Source organism: Lissotriton vulgaris, chromosome 7 (assembly GCF_964263255.1).
Source record: "Lissotriton vulgaris chromosome 7, aLisVul1.2, whole genome shotgun sequence".
NCBI lineage: Eukaryota > Metazoa > Chordata > Amphibia > Caudata > Salamandridae > Lissotriton > Lissotriton vulgaris.
In genome coordinates, this window is record NC_141695.1 from 1,604,413,630 (window position 1) to 1,604,431,330 (window position 17,701).

The following is a 17,701-nucleotide window of genomic DNA, read 5'->3' on the forward strand; positions in this document are numbered from 1 at the left end:
ATGGCACCCACATTTAATATCAGTTAGGCAAACCCATCTCTAACTGACATGCATAATGTGTCTCCATCTACTCCTTTATGTTGCACTCAATTTCTATTATTGGATGGGTTAACCTCTGTTACACTGTACTTTTATAATGTATTCTCCTTATAGCTAGTGACTTAATATTTCCTCTTCTGGTCACTGACCCTCTTGTCTCCAAAGCAGGATTCTCTGTGGTGAAATTGTTCACCTATGGTACCCCTTAATGGAGAGTGGTGCCGCCTTATTAACTTTCTAGGCTGGTTCAGTGTGCCCTCTACCTGCCCCTATTTCATTACTCACTGTATTACCTTGAACATCTGGGTCATCCATGTGCTCTTTTAAACTTTCCAGGACTTTTTTAATCTCACTGCTGGCTGCGTATGCATTGCAGAGGGATGCGGACTGTGTGTTGTCTTGCTCTTCTTCGTCCTTTTCACCATCTGTCTGAAGCAACTTCAAATCCTGGCTAATATCCGGTAAAGGGGAGCGCCAGTAAAGGAAAGAGTTAAACACATCCTTGCAATGATTAGAAATGGAATCTGAGGTGTTCATTCCAGGTCCAGGGCACTCGCCAGTCCCCCTGATTTCCGGTGCTGATGTATGCTCACTACAAGGCAATCCATCTGTGCTCCCGCCATCAGAGGCGGTCACTCTTTCCACTTTTATGTCCACGTTCGTTGACTCCGAAGACTGTGGGCCATTTTTCTCAGTTGGTGGCTCCTCAGCTGCTTGGTGGGCCTGGGATTTGACAACCTCCTCTGCACTGCAAGTACAGAATAAGCAGATACTAGACTACAATAGCATATACATACAAACAAAGCAGATCTAAAACTCTCAAAGAATTCAGGGCACATTTATTATGCTAGCTGGCACTAATGAGGTCTAAACTACACATAATGTGTTTTAATTTGATATTGCTTCCAGTGTTTTAAAGAAAGTCCATTAAAACATCTAATGTCAACATGGACGATAATGGTCAATATGTGGAGGACCACAATGCACAAAAATGGCAGCTTATAGAGCAACTGTAACCTCTTATAACAGTTTAGAAATGCGTCATGTAGAAAAACTGATTCAAATTACTAAGTTGGAAACAAAAAACTAATGTTATCTAACAGTACCATACTATGGACTCAAGTGTCTAGCAAGCAGAAGAACAACTGTGAAAACATGCCTGCAATTAAAAAAAAGCACAATTATAAGCAATCTACAAGTGGAATGATTAAGTGATTCAGACATTGTACTTGTGTCTCACTGGAAGGGAATAGTGGATCCATTGTCAAAAGGTAAAGGAAAGCAGTTCAGTACCACAGAAGCAGAGAAGAATAACCAAACCACTCCTTTTAGTTTATTCTATGGCTACTGGGCTTTGTTCTGCACTTGAGCGAGGTGAGAGGTGGAGATGACCAGGAGAACCTTTAAAGTGCGAAAGATCTTCCTTAAGTCAAACCATGGGATCTGCACCACAAGTAACAAGAGCAGTTCTATTTGAGTTTTGAACAACAGATCCACCATTCAACTTTGGGGGAGAGATAAAAAGAATAAAGAGATGGGGATGCAAAGCACATCAGCACACAAGAGAGGAAAGTGGTGGTAAGTACAGAATGCTCCCTAAGCCAGCATATCATGACAGTCCTAGTCTGTGAATGTTGAGTACTTATTAGCAATCCGGCTCTAAATGCTTCACATATGGTCCTAGGAATATGCTACTTACCAGTATGCATCTGTTCTTGGCATGAAGGGCTGCTGACATTCATATCTGTGCATAGATCGCCGCCTAGTGTTGGGTCCGGATGATTGGGAAGATTGCAGCAGCGGTTGCACTCAGTGTGATTAAGCTTATGTGGTGAATACTGTGATCTCTAGTCTTAAAACTTGTCTTTGCGTGCAAAAGGTGGAAGGTCCTGCTAAACCTTTATTCTGAAAGAGGAAAAAAGTTTCCTGAGGGCTACTCAGGAGCCTAATGCACTGCACTATTCACTCCTTGGAGTGTAGGTGGTCACAATTTGTACAATTTTAGTAGATTAATCATCAGAAATTGCAGTTCATCATGTTTACAAAAAGTGTTAACAATTCCAATAAATCTTCACAGGATGTCGTTGGTGGAAAGTTGTCCAATAATTATTTAATTCTTGTGCAGGTAAAATTGTTGTATCATCACAAAATTACGCATTTTTCCATATACATTATTTTGTTGGTGTATCCCAATGCATTTCGGGCTTGATAATCAGCCCTTCGTCAGGGAAATCTACAAGAGGATAATATGTACATGAGTATACATCGCAAACAATACATATATAGCATATCATGTCAAGAGAGCCAGAACTTATGTTCCGAAAGCAACACTGTGTGCAGATCGAAAAAGGTCCTATACTCATGGCTAGTAGAAACAAAGAAACCAATAGGAAGAAGGAGTGAAGGTTGAGAAACCAACTGAGGATAGAAAACCGACACGTGTGTAAAAGGAAAGAGACTCTTGTGGTGTCTGTTAAGAAACAAACTACGTGCTGTGCTGAGAGTCAAACACAATCTCCAAGCTTGTGCCCAGGGAAAATGGATTACATGCTTTAATTATTAAAACTCCGAACGTGTGCCCAAAGGAGGAGAATCGGAAGGAAATGCGCTTACTGATCTAGTTGGGATGAATATTAAACCGCTGAACGCGGCGCCGAAATTCGCGCCTGAGTTTGCAGTTATGTTATGTTATGTTATTTATTCTTTTGTATAGCGCACGGCTACTCAAAAAGAGTGTCCCGGCGCTTTATTGGAGAAGGAAGGCTGCAACACAATAACATAACACCGATAAAAGAAAAGACAGAATGCAAGAAAAGGACATACAGGGAAAACAGGCTACTGGGTAAACAACCAGGTTTTAAGGCCTTTTCTAAAAGCAAGGAGGCGGGTAGCTCCCCGCAGAGCAAGCGGCAGAGAGTTCCACAACTGTGGCGCCAGCAATCCAAAGGAGCGGCCTCCCAGGCGAGCTCTCTTCACCCGCGGAACAACCGCCAAAAACAGAGATTCCGACCTCAAGGACCTGGTCGGTTGATAGAAAACCAGCCTCTTTTGAAGATATTTTGCTCCCACCGCGTGAAGAGCTTTATAGGCCAAAGTCAGAGCCTTGAAGGCGATCCGTTTCCGGATTGGAAGCCAGTGCAAGGTTTTCAACAGGCCCGATGCACTGGCCCGTCTATTTAATCCAAAGATAGCTCTCGCGGCAGCGTTCTGCACCACTTGGAGCCGCTGCAGCAGGTACTCTGGTAGGCCCAGGTAAAGAATGTTGGAATAATCCAACCTGGACCCAATCAGAGCCTGCACTGTCAGTATCCTGTGCTCCTCAGACAACAGGGGAAGGAACCTCCGCAACATCCTAAGGATGCCGAAGCAGGTGCCCGCCACCCCAAGGATCTGGGATTTCAGTGTTAACCCCTTATCCATCTTGACCCCCAGATTCTTGGCGACATGGGAAGAACAAGACGGAGGAAACATTAATCGGCCACCAGGCCTGCCAGTCTGGCTCTGTGTCACACCCAAAGAAGAGTACCTCGGACTTATCGGAATTGCACTTGAGGCTGTTCAGTTGGAACCATTGAAAAACAGCCCCAAGGCAATCCCGGATACTCTCATCAAAGTCTCCTCCTCTCTTACATGAGAAGAGGAGCTGGGTGTCGTCAGCATAGGATACGATCCGGGCGCCATACGACTCGGCCAACGCCGCCAATGGGGTCATGAAGATGTTAAAGAGGGTCGGGCTCAAGATAGAGCCCTGAGGGACCCCGACTCCCAGAGGCGGCATCACGGCGGAATCTGGCGGCGCCCAGACCGTTTGCCGGCGGCCGGCTAGAAAGGAGGAGAACCCGTCGAACACCGTCCCCCGCAGACCTATCTCAAAGAGTCTTGCGAGAAGGCCATCATGAGGGACGGTGTCGAATGCCGCCGACAAGTCCAACATCACCAGCATGGCTTTGCCCCCAAGTCCAGAACCCCTTTGATGGTTTCTGAGACCTCAAGGAGCGCAGTCTCTGTGCTTAGATGGGGACGAAAACCCGACTGGGTGGCATGCAAGATCTCGTTGGTCTCAAGAAAATTGGAAAGCACAACCTGAACGTGCTTTTCCACAATCTTCGTGAAAGCCGGCAGCAGAGAGATGGGCCTATAATTAACCGGGGCCTTCGGGTCTAGGCCAGGTTTTTTAAGCAATGGAATCACCATCGCCTGCTTCCAGGCTTGCGGGACCACTCCCAGACTCAGCGAAAGATTCAACAGTGGGTTTGCCAGAGGATTGATCACCTCCGCAACTTTCGCTAAAAATTTAGCAGGGCAAGGGTCGAGGGGCGAACCCGATTTGAGATTGCCCATTATCGCTAAAGAGTCAGGGGCAGAGATCGGTGGAAACACACTCAGCGTCACACCTGGCCAAGCCCGCGAGGGAAAGGTGGTCTCAGGATTAGTCTGACCAATGGGCCCAGGCGATGGAAAAGAATCCTGTATGCGTTGGATCTCAGTATGTCAAAGGTTAAATCTCCCTGATAGAACAAAAGACCGGAAAAAATGAGAATACTTCAAAGTTGACATGAAATAAACTTAAAACGGGTTAGCCGTGTCTGTGACGGAAGGAAATCTTACCGGGTGAAGAAACGCGGGTGCTCGCGAGTGAACGAGTGTTTCCAGCGTGTGATTAGGAACAGACTGCGAGAGTGCTCAATAAAGAGGCATAGTGGTAGAAAGAGGACTTCATCCGTGCTCGCCATGTTGGAGTGTTATCCCGAAGCAGATAGAACGCTCAACTTAGGGACATGTGAACCAAGTGCTAACAGTGTTGGATTTTTACTCGGGCGCGAATTTCGGCGCCGCGTTCAGCGGTTTAATATTCATCCCGACAAGATCAGTAAGCGCATTTCCTTCCGATTCTCCTCCTTTGGGCACACGTTCGGAGTTTTAATAATTAAAGCATGTAATCCATTTTCCCTGGGCACACGCTTGGAGATTGTGTTTGACTCTCAGCACAGCACGTAGTTTGTTTCTTAACAGACACCACAAGAGTCTCTTTCCTTTTACACACGTGTCGGTTTTCTATCCTCAGTTGGTTTCTCAACCTTCACTCCTTCTTCCTATTGGTTTCTTTGTTTCTACTAGCCATGAGTATAGGACCTTTTTCGATCTGCACACAGTGTTGCTTTCGGAACACAAGTTCTGGCTCTCTTGACATGATATGCTATATATGTATTGTTTGCTATGTATACTCATGTACATATTATCCTCTTGTAGATTCCCCTGACGAAGGGCTGATTATCAAGCCCGAAATGCATTGGGATACACCAACAAAATAATGTATATGGAAAAATGAGTAATTTTGTGATGATACAACAATTTTACCTGCACAAGAATTAAATAATTATTGGACAACTTTCCACCAACGACATCCTGTGAAGATTTATTGGAATTGTTAACACTTTTTGTAAACATGATGAACTGCAATTTCTGATGATTAATCTACTAAAATTGTACAAATTGTGACCATCTACACTCCAAGGAGTGAATAGTGCAGTGCATTAGGGTCCGGATGATTGCACATTGTTGTCCTGGAAGAGTCTTCGAAGTATCACAAGATAGGTGGCTCCTCCCCTGGACTACTGTGCGCATGGGCATCCTCTCCATCCTCAGATTGTTTTTCGCCATTGTGGCAGAGATGGAGTGTAATACTGAAAGTGATGACCATGCCTGAAAATGATTCTGAGAGCTACAGCTGCGACAGGCACCGGGGAGGAGGGTGGACGATATGAATGTCAGCAGCCCTTCATGCCAAGAACAGATGCATACTGGTAAGTAGCATATTCCGTTCGAGGCATGAGGGCTGCTGAATTCATATCTGTGCATAGAATAAATATCAGTTACCCCCCTACTGGCGGGTGCCCGTGCCAGCTGCAGCAGTCTGAAAGAGATTTCTGAGAACAGCCTGTCCTACAGCAGCTTGCTGTTTGGAGTGCACATCTACGCAGTAGTGTTTGGTAAATGTATGTATGGTGGTCCATGTGGCTGCTCTACATATATCCTCTAGAGGAATGTTACCCAGGAAAGCCATGGAAGCCCCTAACTTGCGTGTGGAATGCGCTCTAGGGGGAACTGTCAACGTGTGCTTAGCCTTTTGATAACAGATCTGGATGCATTTAACAATCCACCTGGCTATACCCGACTTGGAGATGGGGTTGCCTTTATGTTGTGGAGAGAAGGCAACGAACAGCTGTTTAGTTTTTCGAAAGTCTTTTGTCCTGTCGATGTAATACAGGAGAGCCCTTTTGACATCTAAGGTGTGCAGTGCTCTGTCTGCCACTGAGTCAGGGTTAGGAAAGAAAACTGGCAGGTCTATGTTTTGGTTAAGGTGGAACTGCGAAACCACCTTTGGCATGAATTTAGGGTTGGTGCGAAGCACCACCCTATTTGCATGAATTTGCAGGTAGGGTTCCTGAATTGTGAGGGCTTGCAGCTCACTGACCCTCCGCAGCGAGATAATAGCTATTAGGAAGGCCACCTTCCAGGTAAGAAACTGTATTTCACAGGAATGGAGTGGCTCAAAGGGTGGCCCCATGAGTCTGGTGAGAACGATATTTAGGTTCCAGACTGGTTAAGGTGGGTGTCTGGGAGGGATTACTCTCTTAAGTCCTTCCAAAAAGGCTTTAATGGCAGGCACCCTGAAAACGGAAAGGTGCTGCCTGTTTTGAAGGTAAGCGGCTATGGCCGCCAAATGGATCCTGATTGAACTGTATGCCAGGTTGCATTGGTACAGATGCAATAAGTAACATATGATGTTTTGCGTAGATGCGTCCAACGGATTAATGTCATTGTTGGAGCAGTAAATAACAAACCGCTTCCATTTGGCTGCATCGCAGGCCCTGGTAGTCGGTCGTCTTGCCTCCTTAATGATGTTCATGCACTCAGGAGGCAAGTTCAGGTATCCAAACTCTATGACCTCAGGAGCCAAATCGCAAGGTTCAACTGTTGGGGATCTGGGTGCTGAATGTCGCCATGGCTTTGAGTGAGGAGGCTGGGAGTGAGGCGCAGCCGCTGGTGAGGCACCACTGAAAGTTCCAGGAACGTGGTGTACCAAGCTTGCCGTGCCCACGTTGGAGCAACCAGGATGAGCGTTATGGAGTGCTGTCGCAGTTTGCGGGCCACCAGAGGTATGAGGGGGGCTGGCGGAAAAGCGTACGCAAATCTGCCTGACCAGTTCATCCATATTGCATTGCCCTGAGACTGCGGGTGTGGGAACCTGGCGGCGAAGTTTGGGCATTTTGCGTTCTCGCTTGTGGCGAAGAGGTCGATGTCTGGATGACCCAACTGTTGGAAGTATGGATGGAGAACTGACGGGTGGATCTCCCACTCGTGCATCTGATGACTGTGCCTGCTGAGCAGGTCCGCCATTTGGTTGTCGACACCCGGGAGATGCTCCGCCATGAGGAAGATGTTCCTCTGAATGGCCCACTTTCACATGCTCTGGCCTAGGTGAGAAAGCTGCGGGGAGTGCGTGCATCCCTGCTTCTGGATGTAATACATGGCGGTCATGTTGTCTGTCCGGACTAATACGGCCTTGTTGCACAGGTGCAACTTGAATGCCTTCAGCGCCATGAAGATTGCCATCAGCTCCAACACATTGATATGCATTTTCTGCTATTGTGTTGTCCATAGTCCCTGCACCGTGTAGTGGAGGACATGCGCTCCCCAACCCTGGAGAGATGCGTCCGTCGTTAGCACTATTTGTGGGACAGGCTCTTGGAACGGTCGTCCCCTGCAAAGGTTTTGTGGATTCCACCAATGCAGAGAGTTGTAAGCACGACCGGTCACCAACACTAGGTCTTTTAGATGGCCATGAGCCTGGTTCCACTGTCGGGCTAAGCATTCTTGAAGGGGACGCATGTGCAGTCTCGCGTGCGGGACTATGAATATGCAGGATGCCATCATACCGATCAGTTGCATGAACACCTGCGCTGGGACGGATCGCTGAGGTTGGAACCTCCGAATGAGCAGCTGCATGCTGTTGACCCTGGCAGGGTTCGGCTGCGCTGTGGCCGACTGGGTGTTTAGTGTCGCCCCTAGGTACTGTTGCACATGGGCTGGCTGCAGGTGAGACTTCCCGTAGTTGAGTGAGAACCCCAGACTGTGTAGGAGGGGAATGGTCCGTGACATACCGCGGCCGCACTGCTTGGCTGAACTGCCCTGAACGAGCCAGTCGTCCAGGTAGGGATACACGTGAACACCTTGCCTGCGAAGGTGCGTCGCCACAGTCGCTAAGCACTTGGTGAAGACCCTGGGAGCAGTAGTGACCCCGAACGGCAGAACCTTGAACTGGTAATGCTGATTGTTGATAGTGAACCTGAGGTATTTTTTGTGACTTGGGTGAATGGGAATGTGGAAATATGCTTCCTTGAGGTCGAGGGTGGCTAGGAAGTCGCCCTGATGGAGCAGCGGCAGGACCTGTTGTAAGGTTAGCATGTGAAAGTGCTCTGAAAGGATGTATTGGTTGAGGGGTCTGAGGTCTAGAATGGGCCGCAGGGACCCGTCCTTTTTTGGAATCAAGAAGTACAGTGAGTACACCCCTGTACCCTGCTCTTCTACAGGCACGAGTTCTATGGCTCCTTTTTGCAGCATGGCGAGCACTTCCTGCTGCAATAAGTGCGTGTGCTCTGCGGACATAGGACGGCTTCTTGGGGGTATGTTGGGGGGGGTGGAGGTCAGTTCTAGACAATAGCCGTACCGGATAAGTTGTCTCACCCACCTGTCTGTTGTAATGTCTTCCCAGATTGGCAGGAACTGCTGGAGTCTCCCCCGACAGGTGTTAGATGGTCGGGGGCAGTGACAAGAAGTCACTGTTTTTTGGGAGCGGAGGACCTGGCGTTGTTATTGCCGCGTCCTCTCCCTTTGGCGCTGTTCCCACGGTATCCACCCCTGGTGTTCTTTGTGTAGGTAGATTGCGTGCTGCTCTTGGCATACTGGGAATGCTGTATAGCCTGTCCTCTTGTTGCTCCCCTGTTACCGGAGCGACGAAAGGAACTGCCCCGAAACTGCTGGGACTGCAGAGCCCCCATGGATTTCGACGTCTCCCTGTCTTTTTTCATCTTCTCAAGTGTTGTGTCAACCTCCGATCCAAACAGGAAGTTCGGGTTAACCGGCTGATTGAGAAGAGTAGTTTGGATTTCGGATTTAAACCCTGAGATGCGCAGCCATGCATGGCCTCGCAGCATTACGCTAGTATTAAGCGCTCTAGCCGCTGTGTCTGCTGCGTCCAGTGCGCATTTGATTGACGCATTGGAGATCAGTTTCCCCTCTTGTAAAACCATTTCTGCAGCTTCTCTGTACATATCAGGCATGTGCTGCAGTAACTGTTCTAGGGTGTCGTAGTGCGCCCTGTCGTATCTAGCCAACAGGGCCTGTGTATTGGCTATTCTCCAAATGTTAGCGGCTTGCGCTGCCACATGCTTTCCAGACGCTTCAAAGATCTTTGACTCTTTGTCCGGAGGGGGAGCGTCACCACTGTATTGAGAGTTAGCCCTTTTGTGTGCATTAACCACCACAAGGGAGTCCAAGGGGAGCTGGCCTTTGATATAGGTGGGGTCCACTGGGACAGGCCTGTATTTCTTGTCGATCCGGGGGTTGATAACCCTGGCTTTGGTTGGCTCCTTGAAAATGTCCGTCGCATGCTTGAGGACCCCTTTAAGCATGGGTAGAGTCTTAGTGGAGAGTTCAGATGTGGAGAAGGTGTCAAATAAGAAATCCTCATCCACTGGCTCGGCATGCATGTCGACGTCATGGTTAAGGGCTGCCCGCTCTATCAGTGCATTAAATGCAGCGGTGTCCTCAGTTGGAGATGGTTTAACATTGTAGGACTGAGAGTCCGGAGTGGTATGGGGGTCATCAGGGTCATCGCCTTGATCCCCTGCCCCTGACCATTGATGCGAGACATCCTGATCAGTGTCCGTGTGGTAAGAATAGGCCATTTGGCCATAGTCTACATTTAAGTCCTCCTCACTCTGTGCTGGAGAATGAGCTATTTGTTGCGAATACTCCTGAAGTGGTTCAAAAAGAACCGGAGAGGTAGAATAGACCATCTTCTTTTTGAGGGGAATCCTGTAACCTTCCAATGGATGTTCAGGCGCGATCTTCCGCTTGTGGACGGTAAGCCTGCGCGACTCAGAGTCAATAAAGAGTTTTGCCTGGTTGTCATAAGAAGGCTCGTGATAGACGACCTGTTCGTGTGTGGACTTGGAGGACACCTTCGATGTCTTGGAAGCCTCGGCGGTGTCATGGCGTTCGAGATGCTTTGGGCGGGCCGTGGGCGGAAGCCCAAACTTTATTGGTGCTGAGCCCGGAGGTTTCGAAACTGAAGCGGTTGTTTTGGGTTTCTTCGATGCCTGTGTAGGCCGCTCACTTGACCGCGTCGAGTCGAGCTCCCGGCGCGTTGCGCCTCCATCCTTGGGCGTCGACGACACCTTCGGGGCGTCCTTGGTTGTGGGTTCAACCCGTTTTCCAAGCCCAGCCTTGAGTCCTGAGAGGTGTGGCTCGAGACTTCTTTTCAACTGAAGGCCTTTGCTCTTCTCGCCATGTTTGGTCGTCGACGTCGGCGCCAACGCTGAGCCCTTCGAGGCGACGTGCTTGCTGGTCGAGGCCTGCTTCGATGTCCCAGTCTTGGAGCCGACGGGCATCTTCGACGCCGAAGGATCGTCGACAGCCTTAGTGGGAGCGGGCGTCGACGTCGAACCGACCACCATCTTGAGTAGTTTCGGCTTCGATTTCGGCTCTGCCTGTTTCGATTTCGTAGAATCGACCGATGGCTCCTTTGAAAGGGCCTTAGCCTGGCTTTGGCGCTGGGCTGTAGACCGTGTGGAAGGATCTTGGCTAAGGCCTTTCGGCGATGCCTCGACCGGAGCCGGAGGGGGTGGAATGTTGATTATAGGCCCCGTAACTGCGGGCGGGCTCGGCTCTCCACTGGAGTCGTCATCAACGGCCCCAATGGCCTCATCGTCGTCCCCTACCTCGACGACGTCTTGGTCGTGGACGTATTCTTCGGGTTGCTCGTCCACCTCGAAATTGGAGTCCTGCTCCGACGCCGGTTCCGACATTTCTTCGGGAACGTCTTCTTCTTCCTCATCTTGGAAGAGTTCCTCGTCTCCGGCATCGAAGATGTTCGCAGGTGCTGGTGCCGACTGTTGGGCCGACTGCCTCGCCGCGCGTCGAAGTTTAATAGTTTTCTTTGAGCGGAACTTCGAGCAGGTGAAACATTTTGACTCGTCGTGGTCGGGGGACAAACATGTATTACACACTGGGTGCACATCTAAGTTAGAATATTTTGAATTACAAACGGGGCACCGCTTAAACGGGGTCCGTTCCATCGTCGATGTAGTCTGGGCCTGTGTTGTCGTAAAAATTTACTTCTTTCGACGTCGATTGAAGCACTCGAAAGGGACAGGCACCGAACGATACAATACCGACGCTGTGAAGGCCTTTTGGCCTTAGGAGTAGAAAGAGTACAAGTTTTTGAACTGGAGTCGAGATTAGACATCCGAACCCAATGGCGGAAAAAAACAATTTGAGGATGGAGAGGATGCCCATGCGCACTGTAGTCCAGGGGAGGAGCCACCTATCTCGTGATACTTCGAAGACTCTTCCAGGACAACAATGTGCAATCATCCGGAACCAACACTAGGCGGCGATCTATGCACAGATATGAATTCAGCAGCCCTCATGCCTCGAACATAAGTGTTATTACCCAACTGGCTATCTCTTGTTTCATCACCCACATGAGTCTGCTCTGCCAAGATTGTTACATGCAAATTCACAGACCAAAGACTGGGATCCTGAGCTATTTTACCAAAACAAGGTGCTGTTATTTTAACAATGCATCTGTTCTTAATAGCTTGCTATATATACACAGTGGAATACGCTTTATCAGATAGAGCAGGTTCTCTGACACTTCCATTCCCTATAGATTTTTACCTGCTCGAATCAACACTATTTTCACTAGAGTTGGAAGTAGTCAATAGATCTTCTGAAGATGGGCGTATGCTGAGTGTACCGTCCTCCTTGATATAAAGGCCAGCACTGGATGGGTTTGCAAAGGTAGAAATAAATGGACCCAAGGATTGGAAGGCAGCCTGACGAACCTGTGGCAATAAAAAAGAAAATTAAAATACAGTGGTCTTTACACTGAGCAATACAAAGCTATCAAGGTAACAAGCAGTTCTGGGGCTTTAAGTCAGAAAATCAAGCCATTCCTGTATGTGTTACCAGAACCAGTTGATGCTATGCCATGACATTACATGAATACATTGAGTAGAAAGGAGATTCACGTCACTCAAACGCTGATAAACAAAGATGTTGAGGACTGGGGGTATTCATCACATTTTAATGACGGCTTATGAATTTTCCATGCTATGGTTTTCTTATTCTGACAGACAACACCTCTCTGCTGGCTACCCCTATCCATCCAAGCCTTCGCCTTTTTTGGGCTGTTCGTTCAATTTGAACTTTCCTGCAGAATATGACACCTTTTTAATATTCCTACCGTTTGGACGTTGCCTACTAGTTGATGGAGATTACATACACTACTGACACAAAGCAACTTATTTTAACATTCTAAAAGAGTCAGTAAAAAAGTCCTATTAAGAAAAAAAACAGGACTAGTTAGTCTTTCATAATACTTAAGTTCTGATCATAAACTGTTTTTAATTAAGAAAATAGAGGTAAATACTGAAAAATAACGGAATTATAAGTGATAATAAGAATAAATGCAATGAGATCACATTTCAACTTTGTATGAAGCTAGTTACATCTGTTAAATACACAAATCAATAATTTCAGTTAATTCAATGGACTCAGGACAAAATAAAATAAGTAAGAGGAACTCAAAACATGTTATCAATGTGAGGGAGAACAATAATGGAAAATTGTGCATTCAGAACTAGGCACGCACAATCTGTGGAACTATTAAGTAAAGAAATGTGAACAGAAAATTCAAATTTATACGTTACCAGATAAGGGCATGTTTTTAAAATTACACAAAAGACCTTACTTTCGATACAATATTATTTTGACCTTAAACTTTATGGAATCAAATAGCTTCTCCAAAAAAGTGTGTCACAATCAACTGTAGTTTGAAATTAGTTTACAGCAGGCGTGTTACGTTCATAAAAAAAATCAATCATCCAAGGGACGAAATGCTTCAGGAATCTAAGTGTCCTGTTTGTCCTTCGTGGGGTAAGACAGTGAAGGAACAAATGATGGCATCAATTGCATTATTACCAGTTAATGGGACAGAAAATATCCAAATAAGGTTTGGCTTCTAACAAGGCACTGATGTAGCCTTCTTCTGCAAATCTACTTTCAAGGAATGGAAGTAGTTTGGAAGCAGCAGTTGCAAGGTTGTAACGCCATGAGAGTCTGTGCACATCCACAAATGTACATGGTAAAGGTTATTCACCAACTCCTATCCAATATCTTCCCATACTTAGAAAGGGGGCAATTTACTCTTTACAAGGACAGAATTAAATATTTTTCTATAGTGTAGGGACAGTGAATTTGCAAACGCGGAGCATATTTGACATGAGCATATACGCATGTATTTCTGCTTATGTAATATCTTAATTCAAAAAATTGTTTGCTTGCTTATGTGAAGACAAAAATTCACAAAAATATGCTAGGAATACGGTTCCCAAGTCTACTACTGTAAAATCTTGAAAATTCCTGAAAGTCGTATGTCTGCACCAATGCAAGGATATATGCCTGTAGAAGCACTTTAAGCCTCTAAGCCACTCCATGATATTTCAGTCTATGCCACTCCATGCTTCAACACTACCTGCTACAATACTGTCCTGTACTCTATAACACTCTACTTAATAAGACTCAAGTGGACGATAGTATACTTTACGATTTAAAAGACTTTTTCATTAAAAGCCATCAAAATTCAATGAAAAAAAACAAAACTTAACACCTAGTCATAGTTGGGAAAACCTTGTAGTTACAATTTACGCAAAACCTTTAATTCACTATAACTCCTCTCTCTCTCTCTCTCGCTCATACTACTTACCCAGTATGCATCTGTTCTTCGCATGTACAGCTGTAGATTCACATGCTTTGCATAGCCCGCCATCTAGTGTTGGGTCCGGATGTTTGCACTTTGTTTTTGTTCGAAGAAGTCTTTTCCAGTCACAAGGTAGGTCACGCCTCCTTTTGATGATAGTGCGCATGGGCATCGGCTCCATTGTTAGATTGTTTGCCGCAGAGGGCGATAATGGGGTTAGTAAGAGATGCACATGTATATATGTATCTAAGTAAGCTATTACTGCAACAGGTAAAGGTACCCGGGGAGGCGGGTGGGCACATGGGAATCTACAGCTCTACATGCTAACAGATGCATACTGGGTAAGTAGCATTTTCCGTTCGAGGCATGTGAGCTGTAGATCACATGCTTTGCATAGACTATACAGCAGTTATCTCCCAAAGCGGTGGCGAACCTGTAGCTGATGCAGTCGTCTGAAATAGTGTCCGTAAAACTGCGTGCCCGACACTAGCTTGCTGTCTTGCTAACACATCTACACAATAGTGTTTTGTGAATGTATGAGGTGTAGTCCATGTTGCAGCTTTGTAGATGTCATCTATGGGTATATTCCCTAAGAATGCCATAGAAGCCCCTAGTTTGCGTGTGGAATGTGCTCTAGGGGGAATTGTCAGTGTTCATTTTGCCTTTGCATAGCATGTCTGAATGTACTTGATTATCCACCTTGCAATGCCCGATTTTGATATAGGATTGCCTTTATGTGGTTGCGCAAAAGCAGGAAACAGTTGTTTCATCTTTCGGAAATGTTTCGTCCTTTCTACATAGTAAAGTAGTGATCTTTTCACATCTACAGTGTGTAAAGCACGTTCTGCCACAGAATCGGGTTGAGAGAAAAACACCGGTAACTCAACAGATTGGTTGTTATGAAAGGTAGAAATTACCTTTGTTGGGAATTTAGGGTTGGTCCTAAGAGCCACTTTGTTTTGTTGTACTTGTAAAAATGTTTTTTCTATGATAAATGCCTGAAGCTCATCCGCTCTCCTCAGTGATGTGATAGCTAGGAGGAAATCTATGCAATAGGTCAAAGGGTTGACCCATCAGTCTAGTAAGGACAATGTTGAGATTCCACACAGGAGCAGGTGGAAGTCTTGGAGGAATGATTCTTCCATAAATGCTTTAATGACGGCCACTCTAAAGAGACAGATGTTGTCTATTCTGTAGGTATGACACTATTGCAGCAAGATGAAAGCTTATGGAAGAGTACGCTAAATTGGAACGCTGCAGATGTAATAAATAGTAAATGATGTTTTGAACTGAAGCGTCCAGCCGATCGATTTGATTGTTATTGCAGTATATCACAAATCGCTTCCACTTTGCTGCATAGCATGCTCTTGTGGTAGGACGTCTAGCCTCTTTGATGATGTTTATGCAGTCTGGCGGGAGATTAAGGTAGCCACAATCTAAGAATTCAGGTGCCAGTTCGCAAGATTGAAATGACTAGGATCTGGATGTCTTATCTCTCCATGGCTCTGAGTGAGAAGATTGGGAGTGAGATTATGTTTTTAGTGAGGAACTGCGGAGAGCTCCAACAGTGCTGTGAACCAAGGTTGCAGAGCCCATTAGGGAGCAACTAGAATTAGTGTTAGGGACCCCTGTCTAAGCTTCCGAACCACTAATGGAATAAGTGGGAGTGGCGGAAAGGCGTAGGCAAATATCCCTGACCAATTCATCCAGAGTGCATTGCCTTTGGACAACGGGTGTGGATGCTTGGGCATTTTGCGTTTAGGTTTGTGACTAACAGATCTATGTCGGGAAAGCCCCACATTTGAAAGAATGGGAGGAGAACTTGAGGGTGGAGTTCCCATTTGTGAATATGTGAGTCTTTGACGACTGAGCAGATCTACAATCTGAATGTTAACTCCTGGAAGGTGTTCTGCAAGGAGGTATATTTTGTGACGTATAACCCATCTCCAGATGATCTGTGGTAGTTGTGACAGCTAGAGAGAGAGAGTGCCCCCCCCCACCTGTTTTTGTACGTAGTACATTGTGGTCATGTTGTCTGTACGGTTCAGGGCAGCTTGCCTTCTAGATGTACTTGAAACGCTTTGAGCGCTAGAAAAATCGCTACAAGCTCTAGATGATTTATGTGAAGCTGCTTTTGCTGCAGGCTCCACATGCCCTGAATTGTATGCATCTGGAGAGGAGCTCCCCAACCAATGAGCGATGAGTCTGCTGTTAACACTATCTGTGGAACCGGGTCTATGAAGGGCCACCCTTTTAAAAGCTTTTGTATATTCCACCACTGCGGAGAGTGATGGGTGCGGCCGACCACCAACACTAGAGCTGAAAAGAGACCCTGAGCCTGATTCCACTGACGTGCTAAGCACTCTTGAAAGGGGCGCATCTATTGGAATGCAAGTCACCATCATCCCTAGTAACTGCATGAACACTTGAGCTGGGAATGAGTGTTGAGGCTGAAACTGACGGAGTTGAGTCTGCATGTTGTGGATTCTGGCCGGATTGGGGTAAGCTAAAGCCTTTTGTGTATCTATTGTGGCTTCCAGATACGCCTGTGTGTTGGATGGATGTAGATGGGATGTGGACAGATTTACAGTGAATCCAAGATAGTGGAGCAATTGCACTGTTTTGTGAGTGTGACGTAGACCGCTTTTTTGCGAGCTGGTTTTTATGAGCCAATTATCCAAATATGGGAAGACGTGAATGTGTGTTGCCTTTGTAGATGAGCTGCTACCGCTGCCAGGCACTTGGGGAAAACCCTGGGTGCGGTAGTTACTCCGAATGGGAGCACCTTGCACTGATAGTGCTGGCCTGCTACAAAGAACCGGAGGTACTGGAGGTGAGCAAGGTGTATTCGGATATGAAAATAGGCCTCCTTTAAGTCCAGAGTGGACAGAAAGTCACCTTGTTGAAGGAGCGGGAGCACTTGCTGGAGTGTGCCCATGTGAAATTGTACCGACTGAATGTATAGATTTATTTCCCTGAGGTCTAGTATAGGCCTGAGAGAGCTGTCCTTCTTGGGAATCAAGTACTGGTTATATAGCTCCTTTCTCTAACAGAGAGAGAACTTCTTGCTTTAGAAGGGTAAGATGTTCCTGTGACATTGCATGATTATCTTGGAGGAATGTTTGGGGGAGTGTCTGCAAGTTCCAGGCAGTAACCATATTGGATCATTTGTAAGACCCATTTGTCTGAGGTGATAGTGTTCCAAACATAGAGAAAATGGGAGAGATGTCGCCCGACAGAAGTGGAATGATAGGGGGTAGCGGAAGGAAGTCACTGCTTGTTTGCGTGGTAAGTGCGTGTGGAGTTAGCCTCTTCCCTTACAATTCTTTCCTTTAAAACCTCTTCTGAATTAGCCTCTTGATGAGGGCGATTGTTGTTGGCCTTGTAAGAGGGGGGATTTTCTGTGGAAATATTTTTGGAGACACCCCTGTAAAAAGAGCGCCAAAAGAAACTCCTATTCGCAGTTAGCTGAAAAGCCCTCGTGGACTTTGCGACCTCAGTGTCTTCCTTCATCTTTTCCAGCGAGGTGTCAACTGCTGGACCAAAGAGGTGTTCCTTGTCAAATAGCTGGTTGAGAATGGAGGCCTGTACCTCAGGTTTGAACCCTGAAAT

At 46.6% G+C, this 17,701-nt stretch overlaps 1 protein-coding gene across 2 annotated transcripts in view; it reads right to left on the bottom strand.

Moving 5' to 3' along the window:
* Nucleotides 1–17,701, bottom strand: part of LOC147706079 (serine/threonine-protein phosphatase 4 regulatory subunit 1-like) — a 342,243-nt gene that overhangs the window by 56,021 nt on the left and 268,521 nt on the right. For both annotated transcript variants that reach the window (XM_086932523.1, XM_086932522.1), the window contains 2 exons: nt 12,007–12,173; nt 333–787 (listed from right to left, as the gene is read on the bottom strand). In XM_086932523.1, coding sequence (XP_086788649.1) covers nt 333–787; nt 12,007–12,173 — 622 coding nt within the window. The remainder of the gene's footprint in view (nt 1–332; nt 788–12,006; nt 12,174–17,701) is intronic.